This window comes from Molothrus aeneus, chromosome 4 (assembly GCF_037042795.1).
Source record: "Molothrus aeneus isolate 106 chromosome 4, BPBGC_Maene_1.0, whole genome shotgun sequence".
NCBI classification, from domain to species: domain Eukaryota; kingdom Metazoa; phylum Chordata; class Aves; order Passeriformes; family Icteridae; genus Molothrus; species Molothrus aeneus.
Genome location: NC_089649.1, coordinates 25,929,949 through 25,946,921, shown reverse-complemented (window position 1 = coordinate 25,946,921; position 16,973 = coordinate 25,929,949). Strand labels below are relative to the sequence as shown.

Genomic DNA, 16,973 nt, shown 5'->3' with positions numbered 1-16,973 from the left:
TACAGTAATGCCATAATTTTTTGTCATATAAAGAAAGTAAAGATATTGTATGTATGGGAGACATTTTCAGTGTGTTTTTATAATGTAGAACTGTCTGAGGTAAGTGGGTGTAGTAGATCTGATCTGATGGATGATTCAAGGTTTTATATACAGAAATCAGATATAGTTGCTTGCAATAACAACCTTCCAGTGGTCTTTCAGACTGAAGTAGATAAAACAGAATTTTACTTCTAGATGGTTGTGATCAGACTGAGAAAGTACTTCATGTACAAAACCAGGTTTTATTTTTTCCTCTTCTACAGATGTAGCCTAGGAAAAGGATGCATTTTTTTATAGTAAAAAGCAAGATGGGGTTTTATTTAAGGACAAAGTTAGTTATAATAGCAAAAATAAGGGGTTTTATAAGTAAGATTGTATGAGTTTTTTAGTCCCTAGTTTTGAAAAAGTATATGTAGGAGTTTGCTTCTGAGTGATACAAGGTTATAGGGTAAAATGAATAGTTTCACTGGCAGTGGTATTGTATTATTCTGTTCAGCACAACCTCTGAGCTATTTGTAGTCCTAAAGTTTCTTTTAAGGTATTTCATAAACTCAAATAGGTGAGTCTAAACTCAGTGTTCTTCAGTGGAGTTACTCATTTTATGTTCCACCCCTACCAGTCTCAGAGATGCCAACTTTAGCCAGCCTTGTGAAGTTCTTCTTGTGGCACTTAAGTTGAAACACTGTGTTAAGTGTGCTTGTGCTGTAAAGAGTCCGCTGTGTCTTTAGGAGATCCAGTTTTCTTAGCAAAGGTTTTCAGATCAGTTATTTGGAGTACAATAATACAAAAATGGGGCTTATTTTACCTACTGAAATTAATTGACAAACCAGATTTTAAATCACAACATTTGCCATTTAGTACTACTTCAGTTTAAAGTATTTGTGACAAAGGCTGCTCTTAAATGTCTTGTTTCTTTAAAAAAATCTGTGAAATTTAAAAAAAATTAAAATTTAATTTAAATTTAAATTTTAAAATATTTTTAAAATATTACAGAATTCCTTTAAAATGTTTTTGCTAGTTTTCTTTTAACACTTGATTCTTGAGAGTATTGAGTAAAGCCTGGAACTTCCCCAGGTGTAATTCAGTAGCTTGATTTTCATCACTATGTCTAAATCCCCAAAAGCTGTTAATCTATGGCATTATGGTATGAAATTTTTTAAGTAGTGATTTTTTTAAAATAATCTTATACTACATGGGCATGTGCTTAGTCAGTAGAGTATTTTTCCCCTATATTATTTGCAGAATGCCTCAGAGATTCTTGAGATATCTGGCCTGTTTTTGTATTGGAGGAAGAGGCAACTTTAATATGAAAATACTGGGCCAGGGAGTTGTGTACATGGGGATTTTTTATTATTGTTTTTGTTTGTTTTATTGCTGGGGAGAAAGGCAGGATATTTTTTAATAGTTAGTGCAAACAGCCAGATTCTTTAATCAGATCAGTCATAGGGCTCTGTGGACAAACCCAAGGATCACTTCATGCAGGATCTTAAATCAGGGGACTTCCTGTTAATTGAATGCAATAATACATGGAACCCTTCCTTACAAGGAGTAGAATTTTATGGTTTTCTGCTCTTGCAACATTTCTAGTGAAATTGAATGCAGTGGGAAAAACCCAGAGGTTGTTTGTAGAAAACTTTAGTCACCAGTAGTAATTATTTTGAAATTCTGACATGTGTACCATCAAAAATGTTACATAAGTATCTTAAATTAGCTTGCATTACTATGTTTTAGGTATTAAGGTAGCCCTCAGAATAAGTAACATTATAGAACTGTTTGATGTACATAATTATTTTAGGTTTAACATAGTATTTTGTTATATGAGAATCCTCAGAATTTTGCTAGAGATTATCAGTGTTTTTTCTGTTTTGTTTTACCTTTAAGGGTAAAATTCTAGTGTTATTGAGTATTGGGTTTTTGTTGCAGAGTACAATACATGTAAATGACAGAGTTGTTCCTCAGCCACCCCTTCAGAAGTTGTCTGCAGAGAAGTTGACAAGAGAAGGAGCTTTTCTTATGGATTGTGGTTCAGTAAGTTAAAATTTTACACATTCCTTTTTTAAAAAATTTCCTAAGGAGAAAAAGAAGACCAAAAAGCAGTGCCTGCTGTGTTATTAAAACCAGTCATCTTTCAGCAAAAACAGTGTTGTGAATCAGCATTCCAGGTAACCTGACAGTAATCTGTGTTCAGTGAAAAGCTTTCATATTTTGATCTGAGGCTATATTTATCCTTGAGGCTATAGAGGTTGATTTTTTTTGTGCAATACTGGTCAAAATATATCAAGAGTTCACACAAAGATTTTTTTTTTTTTAGAATTAATGTGTTTTTATTTTCCAGAATTTCTTTTAATGGCTATTAAATTGCACATACTAGAGGATTTAGCAAAACACTTGATGCAGGAATGTTCTCAGATATGCACAAAGAGTGGGTTTATGATTTGTGGCCTGTGTTATATAAGAGTTGCAAGTGAGAGGGAATTGGAGACAAACTGTATCCACAGATTTTATTTAAAGGCATTTCTAGAAATTGCACTAAAACACACTCTATTGGATAAAGCATGCTACCCACTGGCAGTCTAGAAGGTTCTTTTAACCTTGAATCACTTCAGGGCTGAGTGTCAATGTAAAACCAGCTTTTGTCTCCAACCTCTGAAATAATTACTACAATAAGCTTTTATAATTGGTGCTTTGCTACAACTTGTTTAGATTGGGAAGCCAGAGTGCAGTAACCAACAGAGTGGTGTGACTTCAGATAATTTGAGGGGTTTCATTTAAGGAGGTAACATGGGAAGTTACTGCATTGACTGTTCCATTATAAATGTGCCCTGCAACATCATTTTTTCAGTATTTGAATTCTACCTATACATATTTTTTATATTTAATGACCTTACTCTAAGTTTTTCAAAGGTACTGATTATTTACACACTTACTTATGAATATAGACATGTATGTATGAATTACAACTGGAACATTCAAGTGCTTAATTTGCATGGAATTTACTATTCTGGGATTATTCCTATTGCATCCCCACTTGCCTATTTCTCTAAAATGTATGCAGGGCCTTTTCTAAAACTGATTCTGACATCTTACAGATTTTTTACCTTTGGATTGGAAAAAACTGTGATAACAACTTCATAAAAGATGTCCTTGGATACCCGAATTATGCATCAGTGCCACAGAAAATGGTAGGCATTTTAATGAGCTGACCTGTAAACTGCTTACACTTGGAATATGCATTTAATCTATTTATTTCTGCATTTTCAGTTTTTAAATATATAACTATGAGTTAGGTTGGGGTTTTTCCTAATTAGGTACCTTCTAACCTCTTGTCCACTTCATAGGAGCCAGATAGAAGTTATCAGATATTTTCAAGGAAAGAATGTAAACATGTAAATTTCATCATTCATGAAATGCCAAACAGTTGCTCTATAACATAACTGCTTTTAATATTTCAGTGGAAGTACATGTGCATTCACAAGAATAGGAAGTAATTTCACAGGATGAATACAAAAATTACCTATTCGGATGTGTTAATAATTAAGATTAGAGTTAGTTCATTGATAACATAGTTTTCAGAAGGCTTGTGTTCTCTGAACCTGATAAGATACCAAATCTGTGGTATGACACAACAGACCTGTAAGTTAACGGTATGAGTTAAGTTTTACTCAGATTTCAAGCCTTGACTCAGTGGTAAAAAGAGGAACTTTCAGCTCTTAGAACATCACAGACCTCTCCTCGGATGTGTGTTTTGATGGAGGGGTTTTTATGTTATAACCTGTACCTGTAGTCTAGTGTGTGAAACAGCAATTAAAGAGAAGTCTCCTCTTCAGTAAGTACAGATTCCATAATATCAGCAAGGATGATGGACCCTTTTAAGACACTCTAGGAAAGTTCAGAATCAAATGGTTATATACAAATAGTACCAAAAATGATAGCATAGAAACACATAGGTCGCTATTTTCTGCTTACGGTTCCATAGTATCAAGAAGGAAAGTAACAAGAACAGGTTAAGAATGGTAAGTTATAAGACTACTATAACACTGGACTGCTTGTTCAGAGTTTTGTATTTTGCATGTATCAGCAATTTAGAACTGTCCCCTATGACCAGCTGGTTAATAGAGTTTTCGAGAGTAACTTAGATAAAGGAAGGATGATAATTTTTTTATGGTTATATAGCATCTGTTATGATGAAAATGAGACAAAAACTTACATAAAGTTATCTTTGCTTTTAAGTTATGCCCTCATTCTACAAAGGTAGCAGTGGAACTACTTTAACTGAAATAAATTCCTTTAGGTCACGTTAATTGTCTTTAAGCGTTGTATTGGCTTAAGAGGTGGTACATTTATCTCAGTGAATTCCTTAACCCTTTTAAATCTATTTTTTCAGCTCATTCCCTAGCTAAGTAGTCCAGTAGCATCTTTCTATTGATATTTACATAAAATTCAGATTTTACTTCTTGTTTCTTCAGTGATGCAAAGTGCAACGTGTAGAAATTTGATTGACAGAAGATACAGGCAAGAAGACTGCAAAAGCAGCATTTTGAAAAGAAAACTTTGCTATCTAAAATCTTTTGCACTTAAAACACAATAACTAAACTGTGTTTTTAAAAGTTAAAGATGTTTAGAAGTTAAAGATGTACTCCTTCCTAGATAGCAGTGCACCACAGATACTATGAAGTATTGTCCTTTAAGCTGAAAAAAAACATCTGTGTATGTAAAATCATGGTTTGTAACTTCTTAACAGAGATTGTGGTTTGAGTTATGTTACAGCTTTCGGGATCTGTTTTTTTAAAATAGTTTCAATAATAAAAGGTGATGGTTTCTTTCAATTACCTTCAACCAGACACAGCTTCCTGAGGTGGATGCACCTTCTTCAGAAAGGACACGATCTTTTATATCTTGGCTTAGAGACAGTAGACCTTTAAGTCCAGTTCTTCAAGTAATAAAGTAAGTATTTCTGTTATGCACTGAGTTGTTACTAGCAACTTGTATTTATAATTTCTAATTAAGACTTACAAAAAGTGAGTGTGTCTGTCTTGGAAGAAACTGAATAACATCACCTTCCCAACTGATAAAATGCTGTTTATAAAACTATCTAGTGAGAAAGGTTTTCTCTGAATCTAGTGCAAATTCAGTTGCGCATAGTTTTATGGGTAGGAATTAATTGCATATATTCATTAGGAATATATTAAACCTCGGTGGATGTCCTTATGATCAATGGTGTTAACCAGTTTAGTTTCTAGTATAGCTTTTATAATTTGATTATATGTGTATAAAAAAGATTCAAGTAAAGTCAGTAGTCTGTAGATGGTTTAATAATTGTATGTATTTCTTACTGAGATCTACAGGACGGCAGCTGATAGATGAGCCAAGTTCTGAAGCCTTTTCAAGTTATGTCTTGCTTAAGGAGGTTTAAATTCTATAAAATGTTTATACTTGAGATTACATTTCACTTGCAGAGTACTTGTTTTACTGAGCTGGGCAGGAGATCACTTTTTAGAGAGTATGATGATTTGCTCAGAGAAATGATACTGAAATATAGGACTGAAGGTCTTGAGCTGTTGGCATTGTGGCTGCTGCTTGAGTTGTAGGAATTTCTGATAGGCCATAATAAGTAGGAGAGCTTTGCTGCATGCTGCACAGCAGTGGAAGAGAGGACTGTGTCCCAGCAAATTTTTATGGGGCAACAATTTTGGATACCAGGTCTTTGACATGTTACCTTTTCTATTCTGTTGATAAGGAAGAAAGTCTGGGGAGGGGATTGAGATTACATGTAAACAGAGATGTAGTTTTTGCATTTTTTTAATTGCCACCAGCATATTTGTTAGCTTCAAAAACAAAAGAATTTTTAAATTTCCTTTTTTGTGTTTCTACAAGATATTCTAAGTGCTGTATTTCACCTGATTTTCTACCATTTCGTATACTTCAAAAGATTCTGTTGTTTGATAGTGTATTGCAAACTTCAAGTGGTTTTTCTAGATTTTGGATTATTTGCAATTGTAATCTCTTTGGACTGAATTTATATTCCAAATGACAGACAGTCAGCAATTTATTAGAACTTATCCCTCTGAATTTGCAGTGGATTCTTTTGCTCAAAGTTTGATTTTGCTCAGTACCTTCCTTTCTTCTTTCAGAGATGAGAACCCTGCCAAAACAGATTTTTTTCAGCATTTAATTGAGGATCGGACAGAAGCAGCTTTCTCGTATTATGAATTCCTACTTAATATTCAACAGCAGATTTGTAAGTGACCAAGGAAGAGGTAGAGGAAAAAGTCTGACTTCAGACAGAAGCATGGGCCAAGAGAACCATATGGGAAGTTACAGAAGTGGATGCTTGTTCTTCACAATATACAGTGACCAGCACTGTTTTGGAAGCTTTACAGCTAAAGGAGTATACATTTCCAAAAGAATTTTGCAGATTTCCTTCAGTCTAAAAGTGCTACGAGTGATGAAGCTGTTTCACTAGTAAACTTTAAAATTGGTTTGTACACGTTTCCAGTTGTGCAGCAGTATGGTGCTCTGTTTATTGCAAGCTGGTGAATTTATGTAGCTATGTGGGATGATATTTCTTAACAAAATGTACAATTAGGTAAAGCCTTTTTTCTTACATTTGTTATAGTAGCCTTTCCAGATCCAAATCCTTAACAGAGATGTCAAAGGGCAGTGATGTATGTTGGTTGTTTATATGAATTTCTTTTTAAAAGGAATGGTTCATACTTGCTAAAGACTTCAGCAAATTCCCTGTGAAAGTTGTAGAGTTTCAGTAAAGTAAATCAATTGTAGAAATAAAATATATAATGTACATAGGTATTACATTTGTAAAGAAAATGTAAAAAATGTAACTAAAAAAAGACCTAGCTCATTGTGCAGAATTGTTGAGTGCTCGATGATGATGAATTGTTCTGTCCCAGGCTAGACAATGAAGTTGACTATTCAAACATGATAAAAGTATCAATGTAGAAGGAATATAGCTGCTGCTTCTGTTAATTTTAGGTGAATTTATTTATGATTGGCTTACTAATTAAAATATTTTGCTTTATCATGTGGTTTTATATTTATGCAACTATAATCATTTTCCAGCTAAACTCTTACCAAACTGAATATTGAAGAAAACATGTTTACCACCTTACTTCACAGACCTGTGGAAGGGAGGAGAAAACACCACATAACCTGAAATGAGTTTTGATACAGAGTTCCTAAACCCCTTCTAATGTATTATCCTAAAGAAGGCATATCTGTTAACCTTGTTTTGCATTCTATAACTACTGTAGTCTTGGTCCAGGTTTCTGTAACTTGTGTTGTCTGCCATTTAGAGTAAGTGTGGGTAATCACTCACACTTGTAGATTTGAATTCTGCTGTGATCTAAGGAAGAACAAGAAGGGATGTAAAAATTAATTACATTACATCGCTGAAAGTAAAGGCTTTAAAATTATAAAATTCAAAATGTAATCACACTTGCATATTTCAGAAACTTTTTCTTGTTAATGTTTTGGTAACTCAAGGGTTTGGGCTTTTTGATAGATTAATGACAGATTTTTTCAGTTTGCTGAATTTGGGATGGTTTTCTTCAGCCTTTTTTTAGAGACACATTAGAATTAATTCATAAAGCACAATCAATCATACTTAGTTTTCTGAACTTTTATCTGTTTGGTTTAATGAAATGTGACTACAATGGAATAATTAGGTACAAAAAAGTAAATTATGATTAGTATGATTACATTTTAATTTAATGTAGCCTTGAAAATGCTAACATTGTATTTTAACTGCTATAGCCCCTGAATCAAATATTCAAGGAGAAGATGTACTAGCTATGGTTTGCAAATGCTTTAAAAGCTACAACAGTTAAATTGCGCCAGTAGTGTTACTCTGCATGTTAGCACAAACTCATTGTTTGGAGAAGATACCTTATATTTGTGTGTTGTCCTTAACTAAATGTGTTTAAGTTACCCAAAGAATTACATAAGAGAAACTTTCCATTTAGTAAATTAATTTATCATGTAATAAACATCTGAGGCAATGCTGAATGTTGTCCCGAAATCAGACCTTCAGGATTTCAGTGCTTGTTTGTAAAGTAATGTGCATTGGGTGAAAGCTAACTGCTGCTGAAGAGTGGGGCATCTTAAAAATCATTTGTACTTGTGAAGATGAGAAGAGCATGTTAACATTTCAAATGCTCCATGAAGATGCTTCTGATTTGTGAGTTTGGTGTTGATATCTGGGAACACGTTATGACATGATTAATTGCAACATATTCTGTAAAATCATTTCTTAAAGCTTTATTCTTCTAGTATAGTTTTTGTATATAAAAATTATGAAAAATACATCTTTAGAGCTATTTGTTCAGTAAAATTATTACACAGCACAGAGAATATAGTTATTTTTTTTATTAATTATAGAGCACATCTCCATTCTGACTGATTTTTGGTTTAAATTTTTAACAAGATAGTCTCATGGAAATACCTTGAATTTGAAACATCTCAGGATTCAGGGTACTGATTTCAGTCTTTTGATCAATAGAGTATCTGTAGGCATGGCAAGAGTATCTCTCTGAGAAGGACCTGAGTGTCCTGGTACACAGCAAGCCTTCCATGAGCCTGGTGGTGTCCTTGTGACCAAGAAGGCCAATGGCATCCTGGGGTGCATTGGGAAGACCATTGCCAGCAGGTTAAGGGATGTGATCCTGCCCCTCTGCCCAGCCCTGGTGAGGCACATCTGGAGTGCTGTGTCCAGTTCTGGGCTCCTCAGCACAAGAGGGACATGGAGCTCCTGGGGCAGGTCCAGCAGAGGCCACAAGGGCGATGAGGGGACTGGAGCATCTCTCAAAAGGAAAGGCTGAGGGAGCTGGGTCTGTTCAGCCTTGAGAAGAGACAATTGAGAGGGGACTTCAGTGTTTATAAGCATCTGAAGGGAGGGTGTCAAGGGGATGGAGGCACGCTCTGCTCAGTGATGCACAGCAGTAGGACAAGAGACAACAGGCAGAAACTGATGCACAGAAAGTTCCACCTGAGCATGAGGAAGAACTTCTTTACTGTGCAGGTGGCTGAGCACTGGAACAGATTGCTCAGAGTGGCTGTGGAGTCTCCTTTACTGGAGATAATTCAAAAGCCATCTGGATCTGGATGCAATCCTGTGCCGTGTGTCTTGGGATGAGCCTGCTTGAGCAGGGGTGTCAGACCAGATAAGCCTTGGTCCCTTCCAACTCAGACAATTTCTCTTACAGTGGCTTGGATCACACCACTGTAGCAGAAGATACAGTTTGAAGATTAATCCCACCAGGGGAAGTACTGTGAAGCTCAACAAGGCTTATTGCCTACTTAAGGAAGGTTTGGGAGAAGAGATAAAAGACATACTTTTGTATCTGCTTTAATAAAATGCTGAACTGCCCAAAGTAGCTCTCTAGCTGTTCTAGGAATGGAACTTTTCCCTAAGTGTCTTCCACACTGCATAATATAAAGTATGTCTGTTTCATTAGAAATTTAAGATTTCCCAGGGAAGATGTTTCCCAGACCCAGCTAAGTAAGTCACTTTGGGTGATCAGTTCAAATGTTCAGTATTTTAAATACTGACAGTGGGGATCCCTTTCATGTTTACAATCCAACATCTTATATGTCTTTTACCTAGGAAGCAGTATGGAAGTTCTTGTGGGAGAAATTAGAGCCCATGAAGCTCTTACAATGGTGGGACATGTGATGCAGCTCCCTAAGAAGCGTTGTTGAACTCAATTCTTTATTTTGTTCTTAAGCTTATTAGAAATCTATTTATTAATCTTGGCGCAGCTCTTCTCGTGGCAGTGAAGAAAAGATGACCGGGGCAGGTAATTTTGTTTTGCCTTGGCTTTCTGTAAATTGTGTCAGATACTGAAAAGATAGTTTTGTCATGGCTGGTGTTCGTAAAAAGCCAAAATCAGTTGTTTGTAATCCTGAGAGCCAAGAGCTCTTCAATAATACTAAATGTGGAGTCAAGTTTTTCCACACCAGGTAGATTTTAAGAATTTTATTATGAAATTTCAAGGTATGGGACACAAGTGGATAAATGAGGAACTAATTAAAACCTCAGTCACTGCTTTCTGCACTTGAAAGTTTTGGACTGTATTTGTCTCTGCAGGCAGGATGTAACCCTGCAGAAATTCAGTAGTCAGTGTGGGGAATGGGGAGGTCTGAGGCTTAGCTGGCAATGAACTGATGCAATACTCCAAATATGTATCTGTTACTATGTAAAAATTGCTTAAATTATGTTTTGTTTAAAAGCAGTTTTTTATATTTTAATACATGTTAAATTTTTATATAGTATTTTCTGGTAGTTTATTCAGTTCTAAAAAAGTGTGAGAGGGTTTTACATGCCCTGTTGTATCTCAGCTTTCCATAAAGGAGGTAGAATATAATTAGAATCACAAATACTTCTGATTTTTAGCATACCAGGATCTTTGGTAGACTTGTGTTGGGAATTTTAAAGGAAATGGGCAAACTGTAATGATTTATTGATGCAATTTCTTTATCTCTCAGCCTCTAGAATTAAAAAAAAAAGAAAACAATTTCTAGCAGTCTTCCATGTCTTTACTTAAACTGATGTTATGTCATATTCAAATTCAGGAATCTGGAAAAGTGTGGTTACAGCTTTTGCAAAAAACTGGGATTGAAGTCTCTTTTGAGAATATTTTATTTTTCCTCATGAGATACTGATGATTCCTGTCCATGGAAAAATCCAAAGGCATTTCTACTTTTTGGAGTGTATCAAGAGAATTCTCACATGATTACCATCATGTAAAAGATTATTGCAACAACAATGACAATTCAAATAACTACATAATTGGTCTTTCTTCATTTTATGCTTCAATCCACTTGCAGGGCCTTTGATATCTTTACCTTTACAGTTTTGATAACTAGGAAAAAGTAGATATTACACAGAATTTCTTCTTACTTTCCTTTCGCAGACCTTAGCAAAAGGAGCTGCCTAATTAGCAGTACCAGTCATGCACAGGATTTCAGTCTGTGCACGCTTCTGCAGAAGATAAATAGGGGAAGTGGCAGAACTCCTGCAAGTATTTCACAACCTATTAAATATTTTTTTTAAAGGAGAAAGGATTAAAATTTCATTTTCTTGCACCTGTTTACCTTTGTGATTTTCTGGTTTTATTTACTTAAAGCTACATTTGAGGCTTTTATTTTATTTTTTTCAGATGTTAAGAGAACCCTGCCCTAGAGGCATCATCAAATACAGATCTCCAATTACACCCTTAATCATGCTACCATTAAAAGAATAGTGTCAATTTTACAAAGGTCAAGAGTGTTGGAAGGAAATACTGTTTGGTTAGCAAGAAGTGTAGTACTTCTTTTATCAATGTGAGTAGAAAGTTTCCACTTGCAATGGGGAAAATTTGGCCATGTGGAATTCTTGAGTTAAGTGTTTATTGGCATAAAAATCCTCAAGTATGAGAAATAGTTGGTGATAATTAGCCATCTTGGTAATCTGCTAACCATAGAAAATGTTATTCTCATATTGCTTGAAAATATATTTCAAAAATTAACAAATTATTTCATGTTAGATCATCATTTGGGTGGAGAAAGTAGGAAAATACTTTCTTCTTTTAATAACTTCTGTAGATACAATGCTTTCAAAAAGTTCTGCAGGCTTCAAGTCTCAGCTTCAATGAATACAAAATTCTACTAAAAACTACCTGATGACCTAATGGTGAAGGGAAAGGAAAAAAAAAGGAATAAAACATGTAGAAGTCATCTGTAGCTAAGGAATTCTTTCAGCTCTTTTCAGCAGCAGAATATGATGCCTTCATTATCTGAAGTAGAGCTTAAGAGAGGCCAGAAGTAAAACTGGAATCACTGGTATATGTGCTGGATGTCCTCATCCAGCTTACTGAGCACATGCAGAAAGATTGGTGCTTCCCTATCCTGGTGATGTTTAGGCATTTCTTACAATCTGGCTGTATTTCACAGTGCCTTATATGTTCATTCAAAATAAAAAGCCATTTGAGTTTGCAAGTATTCCCTTTTCCCTCATCCAAGCTATTATTTCAAATTACTAAACCACGTACATGAAAGTGTAATTTATTCTTGGAGAGCAAGCATGAAATCTTTCAGCCTTCCAAACATGTTTTGGAACTTTTTAAGTTCCTGGAAGAAGAGTGGAAACTGCCTGTGCAAGGTGGACTCTGGCATCTCCAGCAGTGCGGCGGGATCGGTTCTGCAGGAGGGAAAAGCAGAGGTTCAGCCCTGGGAAAAGCAACCTGAAGGGTCTGGCAGCTGCTCCAGCCCTGTCAGGCTGCAGCTGGATCACCAAGCAGCACTGCCCATCCACCTGCCCCAGCATCCTGTCTCCTGTAGGAGTGACTGGTATCCGATGGTCGGGGTGAAACATGAGAAATCCCTCGTGTGTGAGTTGTCCTACCCTGAGATGCATCTCTACCTGATCAGCTGCATATGTAAAACCCTGTCAGCAGTTTTGCTTATCAGAGTAACCGAGTATTGTTGACCTTAGACTGAGTAATTTCTTCTAATGGGTGGTTCTGCAATATAATTACTTGTGGAGAAAATTATAATTTTTCCTTTCTGAAAGATTCCAAATGTTCTGTAGCTTCCTGAACTGGGGACAACAGGAGGTAGCAAGCTACTCTATACTTTTCTTTCTTTAGTACCCTCTTAGGTCTTCTACTTAATTTGCCTTCTGTGGCTTTCAGTTTCTCAGTGTGTTTAAATTTCTGATGGCATGTTCATTTGTCCTTCCACACCACCTCTTAGGATTATACTTGACATAAGTGCCTGGTTACTATGCAAGCTATCACAAATGGTGTTGCATGAACTGATTTACATGAAGGTGGGTATCACCAGCCTTTTCCCCTTTCTACTCTTTTTCATCCTGAATTTTTGTACCACAGATTTGGTTAACCAGTAATACTCTTGTCTTTAAATAAGCAAGTGTGCTTGTGTTATAAGAAATAAGTTAAGTTCTGTGTTAGCTTCATGGAGAAATTTAAAACAAAAAACCCCAACCAAACAACAACAAAAAAAAACCCCAAACCAAACCAAAAAATAACCCAACCAAAAAAAAAAAAAAAACCAAAAAACCAAAAACCACCCCCCAAAATAGAAACCTGTGAACTCTCAGCCCTCCTCAGTGGCAGTTTACTAAAACCGGAGAAAGACTTTTTCAGCTCCTTCAAAATTTAGCACTTTCCTTAAAAGAAAGACTGTTAACCAAACAAGAATATTACTACAAAAACCCTTGAAACAATTGCACAAATATGCTCTGCAGAACAGGCAGATGGAGTTCAATGTCCTGGGAAGGGATGGGGCTTGGAGTGGATACTCAGATCCCTGAGTATTTGCATAAAACAGGATGTCAGAATTTTCAGACTGAAAATGCTTGTGACTTATGGAGTTTGAGCTCAGCTCTGGAGGTCATTTGTAATGATTAGTGTGAAAAGACTTAATGCAAACTAACAAAAAGAAAATGCTGCTGTGGCTGTGCATTACTTTCTCTGGTATAATGAATGTTTACTTTGAGGAGTCATTTGTTACTGCTATTTGCAGGTTTGGACTGTGAAGTGTTTCTTTCAGTTCCCCTCTTTCCCCATGCTTCCATGTTCTGTGTATTTGAGTGGTGTGTGTCGACCTGTGCATAGCTATTACCACTCCCAGTTACTAGCATGGAATGCTTAGGCAGAGGTTTCACTGAGGAGCCCTAACCACAAGGATTGTGCTCTATTCTGAACAGTTGTTGTTTCCTATCCAGCACTGATGACATTAAATTTGCGTGTTCTCACGTTTTAAGCCATCAGTCTTCAGGTGTAGTGTAGGTCATTAAGGCTGCCTGAGTGGGGAAAACCACTTTCTGTGATCTCTTTGATACTGCAGGTGCCAAGCTAAAGACTTGAGCTCTGTCTCTGTGGCACTGGTGCAGAAGGAGCCGGGCCTGGAAACAGCCAAAGCTCTGCTTTGTGGTTTAGCCAGGGAAAAGGAAACAGCTGAACTTTTCCGTCGTGCTGCTGCTGTCTGATGACAGATGCCTTGAGCACAAGCTGGGCCTGGAATGGCTCCAGAGCTGAAACTCGAAATGGGAGATCTCCACCCATATCTTTCTGGCATGTTTGTTGTGTGTTTCTTCCTGGAGCTGTGGCTCCTGAGGCAGATTAGGCTGATTTCCCTGTGCAGTGGCAGCCAAAGGGGATGTTCTGCCCTATCTCCCCACTATCCCACCAGCTCCCTCCATCCACAGCCATGCAACCACTTCAAAGATATATTTACAAGCCAGAGGAAGCATATCAGAAAGTCTAAATAAAAGGGGACAAACAGTAAAAATACTCAGAAGAGGGAGGAAAAAGCTATGATTGCAAATGATGCCATCTCCCTTTAATTGTGACTTGGGTCTCCAGTACTATTTAGACAGCCTGGCAACTCTGTAATAAAAGTGTATTTTATGAGCCTTCACCTCTAAGCACTTCTGCCTTGAGCAAGAATTTCTCTCTGTAACTGGAGCCCAGGTATTTTCCCATGTGATATCACCTTCCAGCAGTTTATTTAGGAAATCTTACTGGCATGATCCCCTGCTCTATAAAAAATACAGACCTTTTGTTTGTGTTCTATGCTGGGCAGTGATAGGTCTCATCTCACTCTTTCTTTAATAGAGCAGGAGGACTAGTATATTAATACTGGCCGCGGCAATGTTTTGCAATGAACTCTTCTTTTATACCTTGAAAAGAGATTCTTTGCTCTGTGCCATGGGAGAGAACATAATTTTCCCCTGGTGAAAAAGTCTTGTCTTCACACTGAATGGCACATTGGTGATACCATGTCCAGAAGTGCTCCCCTCTTCATGAAAATATAGGAGTTTGGGTTTCAGTCTTGAGACTTTTGGGGAAATTCAGGCTGTTTACTAATGACTTGTAAAGACCTTACATGGAGTTCTGCAAGCAAGGCTTGAGATCTTACCTCATATTTGCTGCTGAAGAGGAAAGATTTTGCAGCAACTTTATGCAGGATAAATCTGAGTGTAGACATGTTTTTTGGATGGTATCTCAGGATTTTATTCTATGTCACTACATGTTCTGTTTTGAACTGTATTGTGCCAGAGTTGAAAAGAAAAACCTGTAGCTGTTGGTTTTCAAGTTAGAGGCATTGGAAAATTTTGTCCTGGGAGTATGCTGAATCCTGCTCACTGAAGGAGAATAGAATAGAATAGAATAGAATAGAATAGAATAGAATAGAATAGAATAGAATAGAATAGAATAGAATAGAATAGAATAGAATAGAATAGAATAGAACTGCCTTAGAGGGAGAGCTTCAAACTTTCTGCTGTGGGTTTGGTATTGCTGGGGTACTTTTAAGTCTTGTCATCAGATTTTTTTCTGCTATCTCTCCCTTACTCACCAGCTCTGGAAAAGTACCCATGAACAAAAAACAGAAGCATTTTAAGAACTGTGATGAACAAAACAAGCCAGAGGATAAGGAAAAGGGCTCTAGCTTCCCTGTAATCATGGCTGAAGTTATATCTGATCATATTTGTTTCAGTGAGTGGTGGGAACATCATCCTGTAATTGGGGTCCTGATCCAATTTGTCATTGGACTTCTGTAGCTGGCTAACGAAGGAGATCGCCCTGTAATTAGTCTGTGTGCCTTTTCTTTCTGTATATATTTGAAATATAATGCACATCACCTTCAGTCATGTTCCTCCCTGTGGTGAGGGTGGAGATCTCTGCTCTTGCAGGCATCTGTTTCTGACAATCCAGTTGGTGAGGCATGTTAGGACTCTCTTCTTGGCTTGCTATTTGGCACAGGAAAAACTTTTTTTTTAATTCAGAAGGTTATTTGTGTCCTTCTGTCATATCTTAAAGTTTATTTTGAAATTTATGAAACTTAGAAGACAGACTCCTCTCCACTTGGAAGCACCAGCGTCCCTCTTATTCCCCCTTAGCTTCAGGCTTCCCTAGAACTCCCTCTGGCTTTTAGTTAATAGCTTTGTCTTTAAAAAATATCCCTGAGAATATAACTTGAAACACAAGTCTTAAGTCTGTAATAATCTGCTTGCTTTCCTGGTAATTTTCTTATTGGATCTGAGGTCAGTTATGTGCTCTGCGTGGTATGAAGAGAACCCTGATGCTGTGCATGCCTAAGTCACTTCCTTGAAGTGCTGCTTCTTATAGGCAGAGCACATAGATACCAGAAGAGAAGAGATGAATCTGCACCTCACAGAACAAGAAAACTCCTTTAAAGATAGTTGCAGGTTAATATAATTTAACTTCTTGTTACCAACTACTGTAAGCATCCGGGGGAGAGGGGAACAGGCAAAAATTTGGGAACTAGCAAGTCATTCTGAAAGTTATCCCACTTGAACACACTCCAGGTTGAGGCCCTGTTTTAGCAGTTACACTCAAGAAACATTGCCTTTCACTCCATTGTATAGGGATTTTAATGGTGTCTGTGCCCACAGTGATGTTTCACAGCAATTTTTATTTGTATGGTATTCAGTGGCTATGAACAGATAAATACAATGATAATTTTATGTAGAGTTTTCTTTGTCAAGTGTTGGTTGTATATGACATTAATTTAGACCTGAACTACAAGAAAATGCATTTTGAGATATAGTTTTAAAAAATCCAAGTAAGTTACAGTGAACAGGGAGTATTTACAGTGGAAACTGTAAGACACAAAACATGTTGCTTAGCCAGAAAAGCAGGAGTTGCCTCATGAGACACTTGCACAGGTGTGAAAGGTAAATTTAGGATAGGCTTTTCAAAGCATCAAAGTCTTATTTAAAACTAATATTCTCTTAATTCTCCTGCCTGTATATAAAAACATAAGCCTTGGTTCCCAGTCCGCTCCATAAGTTAACATCCACAAGTTGCTGTGAGCATCAGTGCTTCTTTGTTCCTTATCAACATTTTAAACAAAAGTACAAAAAATAAATACAGCATTGAACAATAACCAAA

The 16,973-nt window shown here is 36.6% G+C and overlaps 1 protein-coding gene across 2 annotated transcripts in view; it reads left to right on the top strand.

Annotated features, from left to right (window-relative positions):
• Positions 1 to 10,568, top strand: part of SEC24B (SEC24 homolog B, COPII coat complex component) — a 48,779-nt gene extending 38,211 nt beyond the window's left edge. For both annotated transcript variants that reach the window (XM_066548129.1, XM_066548130.1), the window contains 4 exons: positions 1,963 to 2,067; positions 3,129 to 3,221; positions 4,880 to 4,983; positions 6,171 to 10,568. In XM_066548129.1, coding sequence (XP_066404226.1) covers positions 1,963 to 2,067; positions 3,129 to 3,221; positions 4,880 to 4,983; positions 6,171 to 6,285 — 417 coding nt within the window. In that variant the 3' untranslated portion in view covers positions 6,286 to 10,568. The remainder of the gene's footprint in view (positions 1 to 1,962; positions 2,068 to 3,128; positions 3,222 to 4,879; positions 4,984 to 6,170) is intronic.
• Positions 10,569 to 16,973: the final 6,405 nt, after the last annotated feature.